Source organism: Oncorhynchus nerka, linkage group LG6 (assembly GCF_034236695.1).
Source record: "Oncorhynchus nerka isolate Pitt River linkage group LG6, Oner_Uvic_2.0, whole genome shotgun sequence".
In the NCBI taxonomy this organism is placed as follows: domain Eukaryota; kingdom Metazoa; phylum Chordata; class Actinopteri; order Salmoniformes; family Salmonidae; genus Oncorhynchus; species Oncorhynchus nerka.
Window position 1 is genome coordinate 75,901,375 of NC_088401.1, and position 20,100 is coordinate 75,921,474.

The 20,100-nt window shown below is 49.0% G+C and overlaps 1 protein-coding gene across 1 annotated transcript; it reads right to left on the bottom strand.

Annotated features, from left to right (window-relative positions):
• Positions 1 to 5,517: 5,517 nt before the first annotated feature.
• Positions 5,518 to 19,195, bottom strand: LOC115125307 (serine/arginine repetitive matrix protein 2-like). The gene is given in 7 exon segments (XM_065019091.1): positions 5,518 to 6,911; positions 6,914 to 7,154; positions 7,157 to 9,505; positions 9,508 to 13,051; positions 13,148 to 13,186; positions 13,313 to 18,015; positions 18,835 to 19,195. Coding segments are annotated over 6 exon segments (11,568 nt in total). The 5' UTR covers positions 17,974 to 18,015; positions 18,835 to 19,195; the 3' UTR covers positions 5,518 to 6,177.
• Positions 19,196 to 20,100: the final 905 nt, after the last annotated feature.

Consider the following 20,100-nt stretch of genomic DNA (forward strand, 5'->3'; position numbering starts at 1 on the left):
TGTCCCTGGGGTTCCTCCAGAGACACAGGCTGACAGGGCATATCTCTGTCTGTCCTGATGTCCCTGGGGTACCTCCAGAGACACGGGCTGACAGGGCATATCTCTGTCTGTCCTGATGTCCCTGGTGTACCTCCAGAGACACGGGCTGACAGGGCATATCTCTGTCTGTCCTGATGTCCCTGGTGTACCTCCAGAGACACGGGCTGACAGGGCATATCTCTGTCTGTCCTGATGTCCCTGGTGTACCTCCAGAGACACAGGCTGACAGGGCATATCTCTGTCTGTCCTGATGTCCCTGGTGTACCTCCAGAGACACAGGCTGACAGGGCATATCTCTGTCTGTCCTGATGTCCCTGGAGTACCTCCAGAGACACGGGCTGACAGGGAATATCTCTGTCTGTCCTGATGTCCCTGGTGTACCTCCAGAGACACAGGCTGACAGGGCATATCTCTGTCTGTCCTGATGTCCCTGGGGTACCTCCAGAGACACGGGCTGACAGGGCATATCTCTGTCTGTCCTGATGTCCCTGGGGTACCTCCAGAGACACGGGCTGACAGGGCATATCTCTGTCTGTCCTGATGTCCCTGGTGTACCTCCAGAGACACGGGCTGACAGGGCATATCTCTGTCTGTCCTGATGTCCCTGGGGTACCTCCAGAGACACGGGCTGACAGGGCATATCTCTGTCTGTCCTGATGTCCCTGGTGTACCTCCAGAGACACGGGCTGACAGGGTGTGTCTCTGTCTGTGTTGACTGACTGAGGGAGCTCCTGTCTGGGTATGATGTTGAGCAATGTCCTGGATGTTCAACACTACCACCACAGTCAGCCAGTCAGTGTGTTAGTGAGGTGTGTCTAGTGGTTTATTACGCATGTGTGTGTATTCAAGGCGCGTGTGTGTGTTTGTGTATTCAAGGCGTGTGTGTGTGTGTCTTGCAGCATTTCTAATCCTACCCACTTCCGAACATACTACGGTAAACTTTCACCCAGTCTGTCTAACAGAGTCTTAGAACTGTGCATCGTTTTCTTTCTCAAAATAGCCTACAGACTCCTACAATACATAATATTCCTACAGACTCCTACAATACATAATATTCCTACAGACTCCTACAATACATAATATTCCTACAGACTCCTACAATACATAATATTCCTACAGACTCCTACAATACATAATATTCCTACAGACTCCTACAATACATAATATTCCTACAGACTCCTACAATACATAATATTCCTACAGACACCTACAATACATAATATTCCTACAGACACCTACAATACATAATATTCCTACAGACACCTACAATACATAATATTCCTACAGACACCTACAATACATAATATTCCTACAGACTCCTACAATACATAATATTCCTACAGACTCCTACAATACATAATATTCCTACAGACACCTACAATACATAATATTCCTACAGACTCCTACAATACATAATATTCCTACAGACTCCTACAATACATAATATTCCTACAGACTCCTACAATACATAATATTCCTACAGACACCTACAATACATAATATTCCTACAGACACCTACAATACATAATATTCCTACAGACTCCTACAATACATAATATTCCTACAGACACCTACAATGCTATGTGTGTCTGGGTCCCTATATCTCCCATGCGAGAGGGAATGACCTTTAACTATCCACTCCAACCAGTCGCCATGACTACAAGAAAAGTATTTGATCGTGACACAACCCCATCCAGGGAACCAAAGTAAAATCATCATCTTTTAATCACCGGAAGATCTGAGTCTGACACATTCCATTTACATCCTAGTCAGACCAGACCAACACCCATCTGGAGAAGGTCTTTTACCAGACCAGACCAACACACATCTGGAGAAGGTCTTTTACCAGACCAGACCAACACACATCTGGAGAAGGTCTTCTACCAGACCAGACCAAAACACATCTGGAGAAGGTCTTTCACCAGACCAGACCAACACACATCTGGAGAAGGTCTTTCACCAGACCAGACCAACACACATCTGGAGAAGGTCTTTCATCAGACCAGACCAACACCCATCTGGAGAAGGTCTTTCACGAGACCAGACCAACACCCATCTGGAGAAGGTCTTCCACCAGACCAGACCAACACACATCTGGAGAAGGTTTTTTACCAGACCAGACCAACACACATCTGGAGAAGGTCTTTCACCAGACCAGACCAACACCCATCTGGAGAAGGTCTTTCACCAGACCAGACCAACACACATCTGGAGAAGGTCTTTCATCAGACCAGACCAACACCCATCTGGAGAAGGTCTTTCACGAGACCAGACCAACACCCATCTGGAGAAGGTCTTCCACCAGACCAGACCAACACACATCTGGAGAAGGTCTTTTACCAGACCAGACCAACACACATCTGGAGAAGGTCTTCCACCAGAACAGACCAACACACATCTGGAGAAGGTATTCCACCAGACCAGACCAAAACACATCTGGAGAAGGTCTTCCACCAGACCAGACCAACACACATCTGGAGAAGGTCTTTCATCAGACCAACACACATCTGGAGAAGGTCTTCCACCAGACCAGACCAACACACATCTGGAGAAGGTCTTCCACCAGACCAGACCAAAACACATCTGGAGAAGGTCTTCCACCAGACCAGACCAACACACATCTGGAGAAGGTCTTTCATCAGACCAACACACATCTGGAGAAGGTCTTCCACCAGGTGTCTTTACCGCTAATGCATGTGTGTGTGTCTTACCCTCTGCGTGTATCTGTCAGGTGTTCACACACACACACACACACACACACACACACACACACACACACACACACACACACACACACACACACACACACACATCTTATGTTCAACCCTCTCATTAGTTAAGCAGTCTACCACAACAGAGATCACATTGACCAAGTCCCTAATGGTTTGAATAAGGATCTGGTTTTAGTTCTAGGAGCCTTTGACATGTGGTTGGAGCTGGAGAAGAGAGGCAACTACAAGCCACTCTGGAGAAGAGCATCTGCTCAATGACTAATATGTAATACAAATGCAACTGTTGGCTATAATATGTCTGTAATAGCAGTTTTACTATGTGTCATTACTACGCTGAGTCAACTGAAGAAGAAGAAAAGAATCAGAACATGATAACTGAGAACATATTTACTGCATGAGTAGGACTGTGTTTTGTCACAAAAGGCTGACACCAAGGCAAATCTCAATAGCATTTATTTTACATCTGTCATCCTCTCTCTTCGCCTCCTTGTCAAAACCCATTGGGTGAGAAAGTCAGTCCCCTCTGACCTTGTCCTGCAATGGGTTTTGAGAAGGAGGTGAGGAGAGAGGATACAAAGAGTTAAGAAAATGCTATTTGTACTGAACAAAATTGTAAACGCAACATGCAACAATTTCAAAGATTTTACTGAGTTACTGTTCATATAAGGAAATCAGTCAATTGAAATAAATGAATTAGACCCTAATCTATGGATTTCACATGACTGGGCAGGGGCACAGCCATAGGTGGGCCTGGGAGGGTATAGGCCCACCCACTGGGGAGCCAGGCCCACCCACTGGGGAGCCAGAAGGAGTTTTCCCCACAATCGAGCTTTATTCAATTCTCTAAAATTAAGTTGGAGGCAGTTTATGGTACAGAAATTAACATGAAATGATCTGGGAACAGCTCTGGTGGACATTCCTGCAGTCCTGACATGCACTCATTAAACTTGAGACATTGTGTGATGTTACAAAACTGCACATTAGAAAGTGGCCTTTTATTGTCCACAAGGTGCACCTGTGTAATGATCATGCTATTTAATCAGCTTCTTGATATGCTACACCTGTCCCATTGATAGATTACTCCTGGCAAATGAGAAGTGCTCCCTAACAGGGATGTAAACATTTGTGTACAAAATATGAGAGAAATGTGCTTTTAGTGCATATGGAACATTTCTGGGATTTTTTATTTCATCTTATGAAACGTAGGAGCAACACTTTACATATTGCGTTTATATTTTTGTTCCCTGTAGATTCTCCCGGAGATGGACAACTTCAGAAGCTATCCTGTGCTGCAGTTTATGTTGCCCCCAAGTGGGCCAAATTGGGAAGCACAAAATAAGTCCTGATCAGCATAATAATATTGTGTTTGTTCTGGGAGAATCTAGAAGGCAGGTACATAAAGCTGATGATTTAGTCGGATCACAGAAGATCCACCTCAATGCGTGATTGAAATTTAAAGGCAATGTTCCCGCTTTCGCACAATTGCATTTATGTAGCGCTATAACGCATATCTGCTATGGTCCAAATTTAATCTAGTCCTTAGAAATATTAGTGTTAAGATCTGAGCAAAATGTTGTCCTTTACACTGTTAAGGCAACTGCAAAGTCATGATGAATAATATGTGTAATATTATTGGGTTGACAGAATAAAGATTAAAGTATAGTTGACATGGCGTTAGTATTGAGGGAAAAGGGTAACACAGGAGCCTGGTATTCAGGGAAAAGGGTAACACAGGAGCCTGGTATTCAGGGCTGATGCAACATTCCCAGAGGAGAATGAAAACAGCTACAGTATGATGTCATCTCTGTACAGTAGTATTCTGTCGTCCTCTTAATAACTTCTTCCGTGGCTGCATTCCCTCTCCTCACCACTAGATGGCAGTCTGAGCACAGACAGATGGACCGCAGGTCATGTTTGACCTCATCCTGAGAGGTGTGTGTGTGTGTGTGTGTTCATGAGTACCAATTTATTTAGATTTTTTTACTTTTTACCCCTTTTTTCTCCCCAGTTGGTAGTTACAGTCTTGTCCCATCGCTGCAAGTCCCCTACGGACTCGGGGAAGGCGAAGGTCAAGAGTGTCCTCCGAAACACGACCCCACCAAGCCTCACTGCTTCTTGACACACTGCTCACTTAACCCGGTAGCCCGCCACACCAATGTGCATGCGCCCGGCCCACCAAAAGGAGGCACTAGAGCACGATGAGACAAGGACATACCTGCCGGCCAACCCTCCCCTAACCCGGACAATTGTGCGCTGCCTCATGGGTCTCTCGATAGCGGCCGGTTGCAACACAGCCTGGGATCGAACCCGGATCTGTAGTGATGCAGTGTCTTAGACTGCGGCGCCACTCAGGAGGCATAGTTTATGAGTACCTTTGAGTAGGTGGAGTATTAAAAAAAGTCCCTCCCGAAGCTTATTGGTGCAGTAGGGCCAGGAGTTCCTCTTGATCAAGTCACATGGCCATTAGGGATTAGAGTTTGGGCACGTTCCTCTGTCCAGGCTTTGCTGATTCAGGCCAGATCTTACAAAGCCAGGATAGGTATTTTACATCATTATCTTCTAGCAATCTGGAGGTCAACAGCTGTCATGATGTAGAACGCCACCATTGGTTGATGCATGCAGCGTCTTAGCAGGGGAAGGCGACACTTCTTTTGGTCAGGCCACATGGTCCGGAAAAACTCCATCTTTCAGGTGTTGGATTGAAGTATCAGTATCTATTCAGAAGTATCAACACAGAACAGACCAGTGCAATCTACAGTAGTTTTATTACATTCAATATCTTACACATTTTTATTAGTGTCATTGCAGCTTCTTTGTGAACAAAACCTATTCATTCATTAATCAACAGAGAAAAACATCACATCCATGAGATCTTCCCAAATAGCAGTTTCAAGTCTTTAGGAGATATTGGTTTTAATACAAGGTGAATTTATTTAAATATTAGACGTATGCATTGAAACATGTATCTAAACGTAATGTAAATGCAAACAGTAAGTGTTTGTTTAGATTGAATGAATAATCTATGAGAATGGATAAGGCACACCTGATGGCTTTTAGGTAACCAGTAGAACATTTAGATTTTTTTGTTTTTGTCAAAGAAAAATATCATTAGAAATACCAGAAATATCCTCACGGACCTTCAAATCCTCACGGACCTTCTCTTACCAAATCAATGCATAAAAAGCTAACATAATCAGGCAACCAGGCAAATAAAAGCAGCAAAGAACATAAACAACAAAACATTTAAAAAACAACAAACAGCCACAACTAAAGAATCATTCACTCCAGTCCAGTTGCCAGGGAAACAAAGCTAACATCAAGGCCTGAGGCTTACATTAGAGCACCTCATATACACCCTGGCATGGCTGTATTCTGAGACCCTACAGGCACCAGGAAGACGACTATTTCAGGCCCTCTTACCCCCCGCGTTGGGCAGACTGGAGGCTTGTTTGTGGTAGCAGTCCGGGGGACTAGTGTTCATGCCTGTAGGGACATAGTACATGCTATCCAGGTAGCTCTGGTCCAGAGGTGCATGACTCTGGGGCTCCGGCTTGGACCCCTGGCTCCCGGGGCTCCCGTAGCCGACCTGAGCCCCATTCAGGTGCATCGTCCCTGGGACTGGAGCCTCTGGGTGGCGGGGTGGCTGGGACTGGGACTGGGGATGAGGTGCAGGAGGAGGGGGGCCATAGGGGAGGTACTGGGGAGCTGGGGCATATATATTGGGGTTGTGGATGGAGGAGTAGGGGGCCGCTGAGGCAGGGGAGTAGGGGGCGGCCAAGGGAGGGTAAAGGCCTGAGTGAGACATGGTACTCTGAGGGATGAGCACCTCCACGTACTGGCCCGTTTCTGGATCAAACAGCATCTTCCTCAGTGGCTGTACAGGCACCTCAATGTAGAAATACTTCCCCGTGTCAGGATCCATGAGGACCCTGCGAGGGGTTTGCCCGTACCCCAGACCACCTGTACTGTCTGGGTAGTCAGACCCAGACAGACTCCCATAATCAGATCCATAGGATGGCCCTAGGCTCTGTGAGCTGCACAAGTACTGAGGGTCCATTGGGGGCAGGTTGGGAGAGTGGCTGTGGTCACTGTAGGGGCCCCCGGAGACAGATGGCTGGCCCTGGGGGGAGCGGTGGAGATTGGGGCCCGACGGGGTTCCATGTGTTGGGGGTGCTGGAGAGGGCGGTCAGCCAAGCAGGGCTGGAGTATGGAGGGGTGGGGATGGTGGAGGGACTGGTACATGCCTGGAGGGGGCTGGGTGGGGCTGGGGAGGGTGGATGATTTGGGAGAACTGGGCTGGTAGCCGATTGATCTCAGAGAATGGGGATCCGCTCTGCACTGGTGTAGGCGGAGAGGGGGTTGACCAGGGGAGTGGGAGGGGAGGAGAAGGGAGGGGTGTGGGGGGAGTGGTGGTGGTGAGGGGGTGTAAGGCCGTGGGAGGGGCAGCCAGAGGTGCAGGAGCAGGGAGGGGGACAGGAGGAGGCAGAGGAGAAGGGAGAGGAGGGGTGGTAGCGGTTCAGCTTCCTCTGGGGCAGGTCAGGTAGGTGGAGGGGGCTGAACCTCTCTCTCTCGTCATAACTAGGGGGGTCATCTGATGCATAGAAACGCAGGTCATCTGCCCTCTGCGAGTGGTCACTGGACAAGGATCTGTGTATGGGCTGCTGTGTGTGTATGTGGTGTGTGTATACGGGAGCCTGTGTGTTTGTGGATACCGTGGCAGGTTGGTTTGTATTGTTGAAGGTAACTGGCATAGTTTGCTCCTGAGGGTACGCTGTTTTTGTTTTTGGATGCTGCAGGTGGTTGGTTATATCCACAACAGCTGACTGGCTTGAGTGTATGGCAGGGGAATGGGTAGGGACTTGGGCAGGATCTGGGGCAGCAGGGGCTTGGTTCGGAGCTGGGGCTGGAGCTGGAGCTGGGGCTGAGACTGTGAGGGTTGTGGGTCTCTGTGTGTAGCTGGGGGCCTCTCCTTGTCCCTGGGTTGAGGCCTCTGGTTGCTTTGGCCTTTCATTGGATGTCTCTGCGTCTACTGTTGTTGATGCTGGTTTGTGAGAGAAACTAGCGATGATTGTTGTTTTGGTAGGTGAAGGCCTGTAGCTAGACACTGCAGAAACTGATAACTTTTTATTGTAGTTAGACGCTGGGGTCGAATCATTCGATAGATGTCTGTGGATAGTCGTAGCTGAAGTTGATGGTTTCTCATTGTTCACAGGTCTCTCCTCTTCTGTGTTCTGTTTTAAGGTTGATGTTGCTGCCTCCACTGGTTTCTGCTGTGTTTCATTGGACAGTGAATTTGCATCTTTTGGTTTGAACTTTGGTTTCAGTGCCAGTGGCGGACCGTTGGCTATTGAGTGAACCTCTATAGTTTGCGGTCTGGTGTTTGACGTGATGTTCTTCTCTTGTTTATCTTGTTTATGTATTTCTTTGGACAACGACCTCACCTCGATCACTTGCGGTCGGTATCTTCTCATCAGTGCTGGTGAGCCTGATAGCGAGCCTGGTAACTTAGGTGAGTAGGTTGATTTCTTCACCGTCTCTTTTTCAGCAGTGTCTTCCTGTGTTTTCTTCTGTGAGGGTGGTGGTGGTGATGTTGTGCGTTGCTCTATGTCTCTGACCGTGGCTCTGACACTAACCCTCTCCTGATTCGAAGGGGTCCTAACACTGTCTTCCGTTTGAGCAGAGTCTCTTCGAAGCCCGGGAGAATTTGGGGCCGAATGGGTATGAGAGGAAGAGGCTGATGCATTGACGGGAGATGAGGAAAAGGATGAGGCTGAAGTTGATGCATTGACAGAGGTCGAGGAGACGGATGAGGTTTCTTTCACAGTGCTTGAGGATGATACGGATGAGGCTGCTTTCACATAGGATGAAGAAGAGGACGAGTAAGTTCTCTGTCTGTGTGAGTCACTCGTACCCCCATCTGAGGGTCCACGGGTCTGAAGAGGGATCTCTATTTGGTTGATATGTTTCCCTGGGACGCCTCCACCTCCAACCCCACCTTCATGCCCACTCCTTGTTATGGCCTCTGACGCAGCCTCAGAGACCAAAGACCCGATATCTGCCTGGTAGCCCTTCTCCTTGACTAGTATGGACACAGAGTGGCTGGGGGTAGGGGTCTTGATAGGGACAGTGGAAGGTGGAGTGCCTAGAACTGGGGATGAAGCTGGTGCTGGAGGAGAAGCTGGGGCTGGCGAAGCTTTGGGACCAAGTGAGGTTGAGGAGGCCAGGGTTGGAGCTGGGGCTGGGAATGCTGGAGCTGGACCTGGGGAACAGGCAGGAACTAAGGCTGAGAATGACTTGGGCTTATTAGATCCATCCTGTAGCACCAGAGAAGCACAAGACACTCTTCTGTCTTTACTGGGGAGTTTAGGGCTGCTGCCCAGCATAGGTGGCTTGGTATCTCTTCTCACCACTTCAGGTTTGTCACTAGCCTCTGATATACTTCGGTGTCTCCTGGTTACTCTCAGTGACTCTGTTTCACTGGGTTTCATCTTGGTGTTGCCTGGTTCTGTTTTGACAGTGTCCTTTACAGGGGTCTTGTGTTGGTTTGACTCTGTCTCTGTCACAGCTACTTCCTCTGTTGCGCAACTCTTAGGTGCTACATCAGAGAGGTTCCGGGGTCCTTTGGACACCTGCTGTAAAAAATCAGGCTTAGGTTCGCCTCTAGACGTTTCTCTGTCTGTTTTGTTGGACGTTGTTGTTGTTTTGTTTTTGTTTTCTCTCCAGCTGATAGCTTTGAATTCCATCTGCATCGGCTTTTCTTCTTCCTGGAGAGATATTGGGTGAGGTGGTAGCTTTCCTCTTTCTGGAGAGATATTGGGTGAGGTGGTAGCTTTTCCTCTTTCTGGAGAGATATTGGGTGAGGTGGTAGCTTTTCCTTTTTCTGGAGAGATATTGGGTCAGGTGGTAGCTTTTCCTCTTTCTGGAGAGATATTGGGTGAGGTGGTAGCTTTTCCTTTTTCTGGAGAGATATTGGGTCAGGTGGTAGCTTTTCCTCTTTCTGAAGAGATATTGGGTGAGATGGTAGCTTTTCCTCTTTCTGAAGAGATATTGGGTGAAATGTTAGCTTTTCCTCTTTCTGGAGAGATATTGGGTGAGGTGGTAGCTTTTCCTTTTTCTGGAGAGATATTGGGTGAGGTGGTAGCTTTTTCTCTTTCTTCTCTTCTCTCCTTACTATTATCTCTTCATACCTCCCCTCTTTCCTTTCCACTCTGTCATCTTTCTTCTCTTCCCTCCTTTCCTCCTTCCTTTCCTCTTTTCTAGCCTCCCTCCTTTCCTGTCTCTGTTCCTCTCCCCTCTCCTCACTCCTTTCCTCCTTCTCTGGTGCTGGCATGGCCTTGAACGACAGGTTGTATGTGTTTTTCACCAGCCTTCTCACATCTCTCACTTTGTGCAGGGGAGCTTTGGCTTTACTGTTCCTATTGGCATCCATATTCACAGTCTGTTCATTCATCTTGTTCAAGGTATTCACCCCCTTCTCTTCTTCTCTTGTTTCTCTATGTGAAGTCCCTATTCTCCTGTCTTCCTCTCTGGTTTCTGTATGTGAAGTCTCCACTGTCCTGTCTTCTTCTGTTGTTTCTCTCTGACAAGTCTTCCCAGGGGAGGCAGTCTCGTGGTTACCCTCAGGTTTAGTTTCTATCTCGGGCAACAGTGAGATGTTGAGAGAAGAGGTTTTCTTTATCTCTGTAACAGGGCTGGGTTTCAGAGTGATCTCTGGTGTTTTGGACATGTAGGTGCTCTTGACGCTCGGATGTTTATGCTTTAAAGAGTCAGAGGGGTATTCCAGCTTTGTGTTTGTCATTCCTGCCTGCGTGCTGCTGGCTCGGGTGGCAGTGGGAACGCTGGTGTTCCGGGCAGCTGCATCTGCTGAGTCACCTGCCTGTTTGTAATCCCTCTCATCCCTCCATTTACTGTCATCCCTCTCATCCCTCCATTTACTGTCATGTGTCTGCTTACCCCCCATATTGGCATTCTTCTCTGTGGGTTTTTTACTCTCAAACGGGAACACCAGTTCAGACCTCATCTCTGGTTTGACCGGGTCAGTTCTCCAAGAGTTTGGGTTTCTGGCAGGAGACTCAGTTCTGTCGCTGTTTCTCTGAGGACAACTAGTAGTAGGGGGCTCAGATCTCATCCAAGGGCTAACATGGTTAGGGCTTCTGTTGCTGTGAGATTCAATTCTCTCGTTGCTTCTCTGAGGAAAGGTAACAGGAGCAACATGTGCGTTGGGACTCATCTCAGGGGTTGTGCTGGTAGGTTCAGGCCTCTCGTTGCTTCTCCGAGGAAAGGTAACAGGAGCAACATGTGCGTTGGGACTCATCTCAGGGGTTGTGCTGGTAGGTTCAGGCCTCTCGTTGCTTCTCCGAGGAAAGGTAACAGGAGCAACATGTGCGTTGGGACTCATCTCAGGGGTTGTGCTGGTAGGTTCAGGCCTCTCGTTGCTTCTCCGAGGAAAGGTAACAGGAGCAACATGTGCGTTGGGACTCATCTCAGGGGTTGTGCTGGTAGGTTCAGGCCTCTCGTTGCTTCTCCGAGGAAAGGTAACAGGAGCAACATGTGCGTTGGGACTCATCTCAGGGGTTGTGCTGGTAGGTTCAGGCCTCTCGTTGCTTCTCCGAGGAAAGGTAACAGGAGCAAAATGTGCGTTGGGACTCATCTCAGGGGTTGTGCTGGTAGGTTCAGGCCTCTTGTTGCTTCGCTGTAGAGAAGTGGTGTCAGTATTAATAGTATGGTTCATTCGTCTAACACTGGATTTCACCCCGAAACTTCCATGTTGTCTGTTTACGTCAATGTTTGGACTGGTATCTCTTCTCACAGCCAGGTTCTCAGAAGAAAAACTGTTTCGTGAGTTTATGCTGGAACTCAGATTCCGTGTCTCTGGTTTTGTGGACTCTTTAAGGGTTGACGCCTCACTATCAGGGGGAAGAGGGGTTTTGTCCTCAGAGGGGCTGAGGTCACCTCCTTCTCCTTCCTGGTCAGTTTGTTCACCAACATTCTGCATCTTCTTGGAGAGGATGTTGTTGATCAGGCAGGTGGCCATCTTGGTTTTGGAACATGTCTCGTCCAGGGACAAAGACTTCTGGAGCTTGCCATTCCTCTTGATCTGCTCAGTCCTCTCGGTGGCAGGTTCAGGGCTGGGTTCCGGGCAGTAGGCTTCCTGCAATGCCGGAGGAGTGCTGTGTTGTCTCTGCAACGTCTCTCTGTTGTGTCTCTTTAGAGAGGTACTGTCCATCAGAACAATAGAAGCCACAGGAGCCACAGGAACCATTACAGGACTAGGAACCATGATGGGACTACCATCACTGTTCTCACCCAGCTTCAGCTCGGCCGTATTCCTTCTCTTCAGCTGGATCTGTCTCTTGGGCACTCCTCTCATCACCTTCTTGGGCTCCTCTCTCTCCACAGCCACGTCCACACACTCAAAGCTGCCCATCTCATATTTTTTGGATGAGTCCAGGTCGTCATGGGGTGGATAATAAGCCCCAGAGGAGGGCTGCTGCTGCTGGCGTGGGACTGGGAAGTCTTCATTGTCCAGCCGTGGAGCAGAACCTCTGAGGTCCACGTAGGCCAGCCAGGCTGCATTAGCCCCCGCTGGGCTGTCCTGGGTGGAGGGCTGGGAGGCTCCGGTGGAGGAGCAGTGGCTGGAGTTGTACATGTCCAGGTAGTCCACCTGAGGGGATCCAGAGGACAGGCTGCGGAAGGCCACGTCACTGAACCACTTCACCTCGTTGTCCTCCTCATCCAGCTTGCTGCCCATGCTGGAGCTGGAGCCGTTAACTGAGACGCATCCAGGAAAGGAGCTCCCGAGCTGGGGTATCGCAGGCTTGTATTTGGGCTGGTACTTCTTGGTGGGTCCCGGTCCACCTCTTCTGGCTGTCTCTGGCTGGGAGCTGTGTGCAGCTCTGTGCAGTATACCGTGTTGTTGCTGTTGTAGCTGTTGTATCTGCTGTAGTCTGGTGGTGAGCAACCTCTCTGAATAGGAGCAAGCGGCTGGCATTCCCTGTCGACTCTCTCTGCTTGTGGGAGCTGCGTCGCGGCTTGCAGGCCCTTTTCTATTCCTGACACTGAATGACAGGTCAACCTGTTCCCCCTTGTAACTGGCCTCCTCCTGCCTTCCCTCCCCCTTTCCAGGCACCTGCTCCTCCCCCTGTCTCTCCCTTTCCCTCTCCCTCTCCGCTTGCCACTCCCTCTCCATTGCCCTCTCCTTTTCTTCCTCCCTGTGTCTCTGCCTTTCCTCTCTCTCCCTCTCTCTTTCCCTCTCCTCCTCCCTTTGCCTCTCCCTCTCTCTTTTACCCTCCTCCTCCCTCTGCCTCTCCATCTTTATTTCCCTCTCCTCCTTCTCCCTTATCTCCATCTCTCTGTTCCTTTCTCTTTCCCTCTGCGTCTCTCTATCCCTCTCTTGCATCTCCCACAACATCTCCCTCTCCTCCTCCTCTTCCCCATCTCTCTCCCTCTCCTCCTCCTCTTCCCCATCTCTCTCCCTCTCCTCCTCCTCCTCTTCCCCATCTCTCTCCTCCTCCTCCTCCTCCTCCTCTCTCTCCCTCTGCCTTTCCAACCTTTCCAGGTGTGATTGGCTGTCGCAGGCCCGGGTGTTACTGTCAACAGATGAAAAGGTGAGGCTTCCCCTGGATGTCACAGCCTCTGTGACAGACTCCATCATGTTCTCAGACTTCATTATGACCTCAATGGCCTGGGTCTCAGGGGGTTTGTGATTCCTGTTTCCCCAGTGGCCATGTGGCCTCCCAGGGACCGGGGATAGGATGTGTATTGGAGTGAACCTGGTGAGGGGAGGAGAAGGGGTGTTTTCCTTACCCATATGATGAGCCATGTCTGCTTCAGTTAGCCTCTCTATGGTTTTATTCCTAGAGTTGGGTGATGTTTCTCTACATGGGTGCTCAGGTGTAGGAGACTTGTGTGAGGGGTTGCTGCTGTCACTTAGGTCAGGGGTTAGAGATGAGACTAGATGTTTAGGTTCCAGATCTTCCAGTCTCTGGACAGGTGAGTTGCCTGTAACCCCGTGGTCAGGTGAAAGGGAGGGGCTCCTTCCTCTAGAAGAAACAGTGGGATCAGGTGAGATGGGTCTGATTTCAGGTGTGAAGTTTATGATCTCAGGTGAGTGGGCAAAGAACTTGTAGGGGACTGGGATTTCTCCTAGTACAGGTGAAGAGGTGGTCTCTCTACTCTCTTCAGTAGGTGATGCTTCCCTGAAGTTGTGAGAAAGGTGATTACCCAAGGGGTTTGAGGTGCCGTTAGTAATGAGTCTGTCTGATAGGCCACCAACACGCCTCTCACGTACGCCAGGTGAAGCCCTGCGTTCAGGTGAGTGGCCAGGACTCTTTACTCCAGGTGAAGCCCTGCGTTCAGGTGAGTGGCCAGGACTCTTTACTCCAGGTGAAGCCCTGCGTTCAGGTGAGGGGCCAGGACTCTTTATTCCAGGTGAGCCAGGTGAAGCCCTGCGTTCAGGTGAGGGGCCAGGACTCTTTACTCCAGGTGAGCCAGGTGAAGCCCTGCGTTCAGGTGAGTGGGCAGGATTCTTTACTCCAGGTGAAGCCCTGCATTCAGGTGAGGGGCCAGGACTCTTTACTCCAGGTGAGTCGGCTGAAGTGTTTAGCTCAGATGAGGAGCGAGCAGCTTCCACTCCAGGTGAGGGGGCTGTGTACCCGGGCAGAGGTGAGGGGGTTTTATATGTTGGATAAGGTGAGACAGTTTGACTCTTCGGAGGTGAAGGGGTTTTATACTCAGGTGAGAGGTTTTTATATCTGGGTGGCTGTGGTGATGCAGCTATTTCTCTAGTCTCAGGAGGATGTACGATAGAGCTGTATATCCCTGTAATCTCAGGTGAGGAGTTGGTACCTCTGCTTCCAGGTGAGGAACCTCTACCTATAGAGTCAGGTGAGAGACGGTTCCATCTGTTCTCTTCGGTAGGGGTGGTGCTCTTCCTCTCAGGTGACAGGTGTGTTCTGCCTTGTGGCTCAGCTGAGGAGAGGAGACCATTGATCTCAGGTGTTGACACCAAGACCCTGGCTTCTGGGGAGAGGATGGAGTAGGTGATACCTGAGACCTGGGTGGAGGAGGAGTTGAACTGAGGGTCCAGGGACTTGGCCTTTACCTGTCCAGATACCTCAGGTGTGAGGTCTCTTCTCTCGATCTCAGGTGTGGAGGATGTGATTCTGATCGCAGGTGACTGCGCTGAGCTCCTGGGTTTTATAGGGGGGCTGGCATACCTTACTTCAGGTGAGGGGGTTCTTGATAGGGTCCTATCATAGCGTGTTTCAGGTGAGGGGGTTCTTGATGGGGTTCTATAGTACCTTGTTTCAGGTGAAGGGGTTCTTGATAGGGTTCTATAGTACCTTGTTTCAGGTGAGGGGGTTCTTGATAGGGTTCTATAGTACCTTGTTTCAGGTGAGGGGGTTCTTGAGGACGTTTTTGTCCAGGTGTCTAAGGATGAGGAGGAACCTGAGTGGTATGAGCTAGTTGAGGAGGATGGATCTGATTTCAAATCAGGTGTGAGACTCGTTGACCCGAGTAGTTCAGAACTAGATGTGATACTAGCTAAACTGACTTCAGTTGTGACACTGGCTGACCTGAGTTCAGTTGGGACACTGAGCAGACTGAGTTCAGGTGTTACACTGGTTGATCTCAATTCAAGTGTGATTCTGGCTGATCTGAGTTCAGGTGTGGTACTGGTAGACCTGAGCTCAGGTGAGGAGGTGACAGGTGTAGGAGGGGTGTACCTGGGGGCAGGTGTTGAGATGGTGCTCTGGGCTTCCTCTGAGGAGCTCAGGTCTCTCTCTGCAGGGGACAGGTGAGGTATCAGCACAGGTGTACTGATGGAGTCCACTAACTCAGGTGTACTGATGGAGTTCACTAACTCAGGTGTACTGATGGAGTCCTCGAACTCAGGTGTACTGATGGAGTCCACTAACTCAGGTGTACTGATGGAGTCCTCTAATTCAGGTGTACTGATGGAGTCCACTAACTCAGGTGTACTGATGGAGTCCACTAACTCAGGTGTACTGATGGAGTCCACTAACTCAGGTGTACTGATGGAGTCCTCTAACTCAGGTGTACTGATGGAGTCCACTAACTCAGGTATACTGATGCAGTCCACTAACTCAGGTGTACTGATGGAGTCCACTAACTCAGGTGTACTGATGGAGTCCACTAACTCAGGTGTACTGATGGAGTCCACTAACTCAGGTGTACTGATGGAGTCCACTAACTCAGGTGTACTGATAGAGTCCACTAACTCAGGTGTACTGATGGAGCCCACTAATTCAGGTATACTGATGGTGTCCACTAATTCAGGTGTACTGATGGAGTCCACTAACTCAGGTATACTGATGATGTCCACTAACTCAGGTGTACTGATGGTGTCCACTAACTCAGGTGTACTGATGGAGTCCACTAACTCAGGTGTACTGATGGGGTCCACTAACTCAGGTGTACTGATGGTGTCCACTAACTCAGGTGTACTGATGGTGTCCACTAACTCAGGTGTACTGACGGAGTCCTTTAACTCAGGTGTACTAACAGAGTCCTCTAATTTAGCTGTACTGACAGTGTCCTCTATGTCAGGTGTACTGATGGAGTCCACTAACTCAGGTGTACTGACAGAGTCCTCTAACTTAGGTGTTATTGCTCTAACCCTAGGTTCAAATGACACTATGTAATCAGGTGAAAAAGGGTTGGCAATTAACTCAGGCGAGGGGCTGATGTTCCTTGGTTCAGGTAAGCACTGAGCTACTCTGGTCTCAGGTAAAGACTGATCTGTATCATCAGGTGAAGAGGCTGTACATCTGACCCCATGTGAGACAGCTCTGTCTCTGGCCTCAAAGGAATGCACAGGGACCACGGATTCAGATGAAGGGCTGGAGTACCTATTCTGTGGTTTAGGTGACAAGTGGGTTTCTCTACACTGTGGTGAGGGGGCAGGTAAACGCTGGACCACTGATGAAGCTGAACCTCTACCTTCAGGGATAGGTGTTGTGGTGTTACTGTAGCCAGGTGAAGGTGTTGTAGTGTTACTGTAGCCAGGTGAAGGTGTTGTAGTATTACTGTAGCCAGGTGAAGGTGTTGTAGTATTACTGTAGCCAGGTGAAGGTGTTGTAGTATTACTGTAGCCAGGTGAAGGTGTTGTAGTGTTACTGTAGCCAGGTGAAGGTGTTGTAGTATTACTGTAGCCAGGTGAAGGTGTTGTAGTATTACTGTAGCCAGGTGAAGGTGTTGTAGTATTACTGTAGCCAGGTGAAGGTGTTGTAGTATTACTGTAGCCAGGTGAAGGTGTTGTAGTATTACTGTAGCCAGGTGAAGGTGTTGTAGTATTACTGTAGCCAGGTGAAGGTGTTGTAGTATTACTGTAGCCAGGTGAAGGTGTTGTAGTATTACTGTAGCCAGGTGAAGGTGTTGTAGTGTTACTGTAGCCAGGTGAAGGTGTTGTAGTATTACTGTAGCCAGGTGAAGGTGTTGTAGTGTTACTGTAGCCAGGTGAAGGTGTTGTAGTATTACTGTAGCCAGGTGAAGGTGTTGTAGTGTTACTGTAGCCAGGTGAAGGTGTTGTAGTATTACTGTAGCCAGGTGAAGGTGTTGTAGTATTACTGTAGCCAGGTGAAGGTGTTGTAGTATTAAAGGTAAGGCTAGGCACCTCAGGTGAGGAGTCATCTGTCCTCCATCCAGGCGTTGGAGCTGTGTTTCCTTGTTCTAGTCTTGGGCTGATGTTCTTAGATGTCCACGATGATGATGAGTTGTTTAGTGCAGTAGCTAATGCTCCTGACTCCCAGCCTTCAGATAAATTATAATTATTCTCCCTCTGCATTGGAGGACTGAGCTTCTCTGAAGAATCCTCAAATCTCTCGGGTGCTGTGTCGTAAGAACTTGTCGAGTCGTTCAGCTTATCCACCACGCAGGGCAACACTGGGGGCAACTCTGAGCTCTGCCCTGGCCCTGCTGCCTCCCTCCTGGGTGGGGGGACGGGAGGGTGGACGAAGGCCCCTGTAGCTGGGCTACTGGAGAGTGACTCACAGTCGTCCCCAAAGATGTCACAGAGGCAGGTGGTCTCAGAGATGGCTGAGCGTTGGCTGGGGATGTTGGTGATGTCGAAGATCTCCACGTGGTTCGGGGTTCCGTCACGGTGGCGCAGAGAGAAGACGCGAGGAGCGTTGCTGCGGAGGAAGGAGTAGCTGTCCCCCCGTAGGGTCCAGCTGTCCATCTCTACACCACTCAGGACTCACAGGGGACCATCCAATTTCTCCTGTGGTGTGTGTGTGTATATTTGTGTGTGTGTATGCAAGGGGGGGGCAGAGATACACAGTTTTGTTTTGATTTCAAAGTAGCATTACCAACGTACTCACATACACTAGTAATTATCATACAAGTTATTCGGGTGAGTGTGCAATTGAGAGGATACACATACAAACATTCATAGCATAATTTGAACTCATTTTGCCATCTTAATCATTCCATGAGGCCAATGAGGACCTAATCATTCAAATGTCACACTAACTTACCGGCTAACCAGTAAGTTAACTTAGTCATGTGTCTTGGAGAGACAGGCATGCACACATAGGTGTCTGGTTGGACATATGTATAGATATATGGGTATCTGTATAATTTGAAATAGCCTACACATTTTAAAGTAATAACTAACTTTAGTAGAAAATAGCGATGAATGATTGATTCATCAAAGCGTAATAACATTGTCATTCAGTATTTTTAGCATTAGGACTTAGCAATTAGCATTGTTCAACCATAGAGTTAATTCAGGCATGTGCTCTTCTTACAGCTAGCATAGATCTCTGTCGCACATGCTTCTTTTACAATAAAATTAAAATTAACTTCTTTCTGCAAGCATTTTGTAAAGTAATCAAGAGTTACAGGCAATGAAGAGTAATAATAGGCTACATCCTAAAAAGGTACCGATACATAAACGTTTTTGCTCTGTTTCATAAATACCTTGTATCTAGTTTCTCCTCATTGCCATGCCTTGTGGCTGCACTCAGCTAGCTCACTCCCTCTCAGTATGTGTGTCACAGAGATACTTCAGAGAAAGCCAGAGGGATCGCTACTGTACCTTTGGCTGGAGATGTCTGGGGTTCTCCCTTCCTAGCCTGAGTTCTTCTGTGTTGGATAACTCCCCTCATTCATTCCACTGCCTCTATTCCACCGTCTAGTCAGTCCAGCAATACTGCTATATAACTACTGCCTCCACCTTCAACATTATAGAGCTGCTGTTTCTGCTGCTGCAATACTGTGCTCTACCTTAACCCAGTACACCCCAGTACAGCCCAGTAAAGTATAGCCCAGTACAGCCCAGTAAAGTACAGCCCAGTACAGTGCAGCTCAGCCTGAGCTGGTCTGAGCACAGACACTTCATAGACTCATAGACTCCAGCTGAATTATAAAGAGACACTTATGAAAAGAGCAACAGGGGAGCCACCACTCTCTCTGCCCCTCTCTCTGCCCCTCTCTCAGCCCCCTCTCTCAGCCCCTCTCTCTGCCACTCTCTCGGCCACTCTCTTGGCCTCTCTCCGCCCCTCCCCTCCGAAACAACTCAAGGATAAGGAATTGATGAGTCCAACCTTGATTTCTTAAATTGTTCTCCTCTCTCTAACAGGCTGGGGTTGGGGGTTTTGGTTTGGCAGCAGCTACCCTGTCTGATTCCGGTAGAGGGGAGGGGAGTAATAGTTAGCAGCAGGTGCTGTTCCAGCCAGGATGGATGCCTCTGGAATCTGACACTTGGAGCCAGCTCAGTCACAGGGTCCTGGGTTATATATAGACCCACACTACCAGGAGGAGATGGTAGGGTACGTTTAGCTGCCTGGGGCCCAAAGTGACGGGACAGAGGGGATAGAGAGTAGAGAGGAAATGTAAGAGATGGGAGGAGAAGAGGGAATGGGAAGAGAGGGGAGAAGAAGAGGGAAAGGGCAGAGAGGGGAGAAGAAGAGGGAATGGGAAGAGAGGGGAGAAGAAGAGGGAAAGGGAAGAGAGGGGAGAGGTAGAGAGAATGGGAGGAGAGGGGAGAAGTAGAGAGAAAGGGAAGAGAGGGAAGAAGTAGAGAGAATGGGAAGAGAGGGGAGAAGAAGAGAGAAAGGGAAGAAGTAGAGAGAATGGGAAGAGAGGGGAGAAGTAGAGAGAATGGGAAGAGAGGGGAGAAGAAGAGAGAATGGGAAGAGAGGGGAGAAGTAGAGAGAAGGGGAAGAGAGGGGAGAAGTAGAGAGAAAGGGAAGAGAGGGAAGAAGTAGAGAGAATGGGAAGAGAGGGGAGAAGTAGAGAGAAAGGGAAGAAGTAGAGAGAAAGGGAAGAGAGGGAAGAAGTAGAGAGAAAGGGAAGAGAGGGG